Raw genomic sequence first — 470 nt, 5'->3', positions numbered from 1 at the left:
AATTCACGGACTCCAGTTCATGGACCCCAAGTTAAGATCTCATGTTCTAAAGTAAAGATTTTGAACATCATTTTCTTATAATTTAGAAAAATATTTGACTGAAATCCAAATCCAGGACAAATCAGTGCACGCGCCCCAGGCAGTTCCTTGCGAGGCGGACGTAGTGGTGGTCGGCGGAGGCTCGCTCGGCTGCAACGCAATCTACCACCTGGCTAGGCTGGGCGTCACCAACACTGTTCTGCTGGAGACTCACCAGATCACGTCAGGTATGGAGGAGGGAAATGGAAGACCTTGAGATTGTAATTTTTTATCTTTGGTTTATTTTTTTTTTATGAATCTATCTTTAAAAGATTAACCTTGTAATTTATAAATCTTCCTTTTGTAATTTGTCAATGTTGAGTGTTTTTATTTTATCGATCTTCTTTGCATGTTGTTATGTGAATCTGTATTTTGCACCTATATTTTGATTT

General features: G+C 38.9%; 1 protein-coding gene across 5 annotated transcripts in view; it reads left to right on the top strand.

Moving 5' to 3' along the window:
- LOC119589291 (sarcosine dehydrogenase, mitochondrial-like) overlaps nt 1-470 on the top strand; it is a 22594-nt gene that overhangs the window by 20936 nt on the left and 1188 nt on the right. For all 5 annotated transcript variants that reach the window (XM_037937913.1, XM_037937914.1, XM_037937911.1 and 2 more), the window contains exon 4: nt 116-266. In XM_037937913.1, the coding sequence (XP_037793841.1) occupies nt 116-266 (151 nt within the window). The remainder of the gene's footprint in view (nt 1-115; nt 267-470) is intronic.

This window comes from Penaeus monodon, chromosome 25 (genome assembly GCF_015228065.2).
Source record: "Penaeus monodon isolate SGIC_2016 chromosome 25, NSTDA_Pmon_1, whole genome shotgun sequence".
In the NCBI taxonomy this organism is placed as follows: Eukaryota; Metazoa; Arthropoda; class Malacostraca; order Decapoda; family Penaeidae; genus Penaeus; species Penaeus monodon.
Note: the sequence above shows the minus strand (reverse complement) of the source record. Positions and strands in the feature narration are given on the sequence as shown.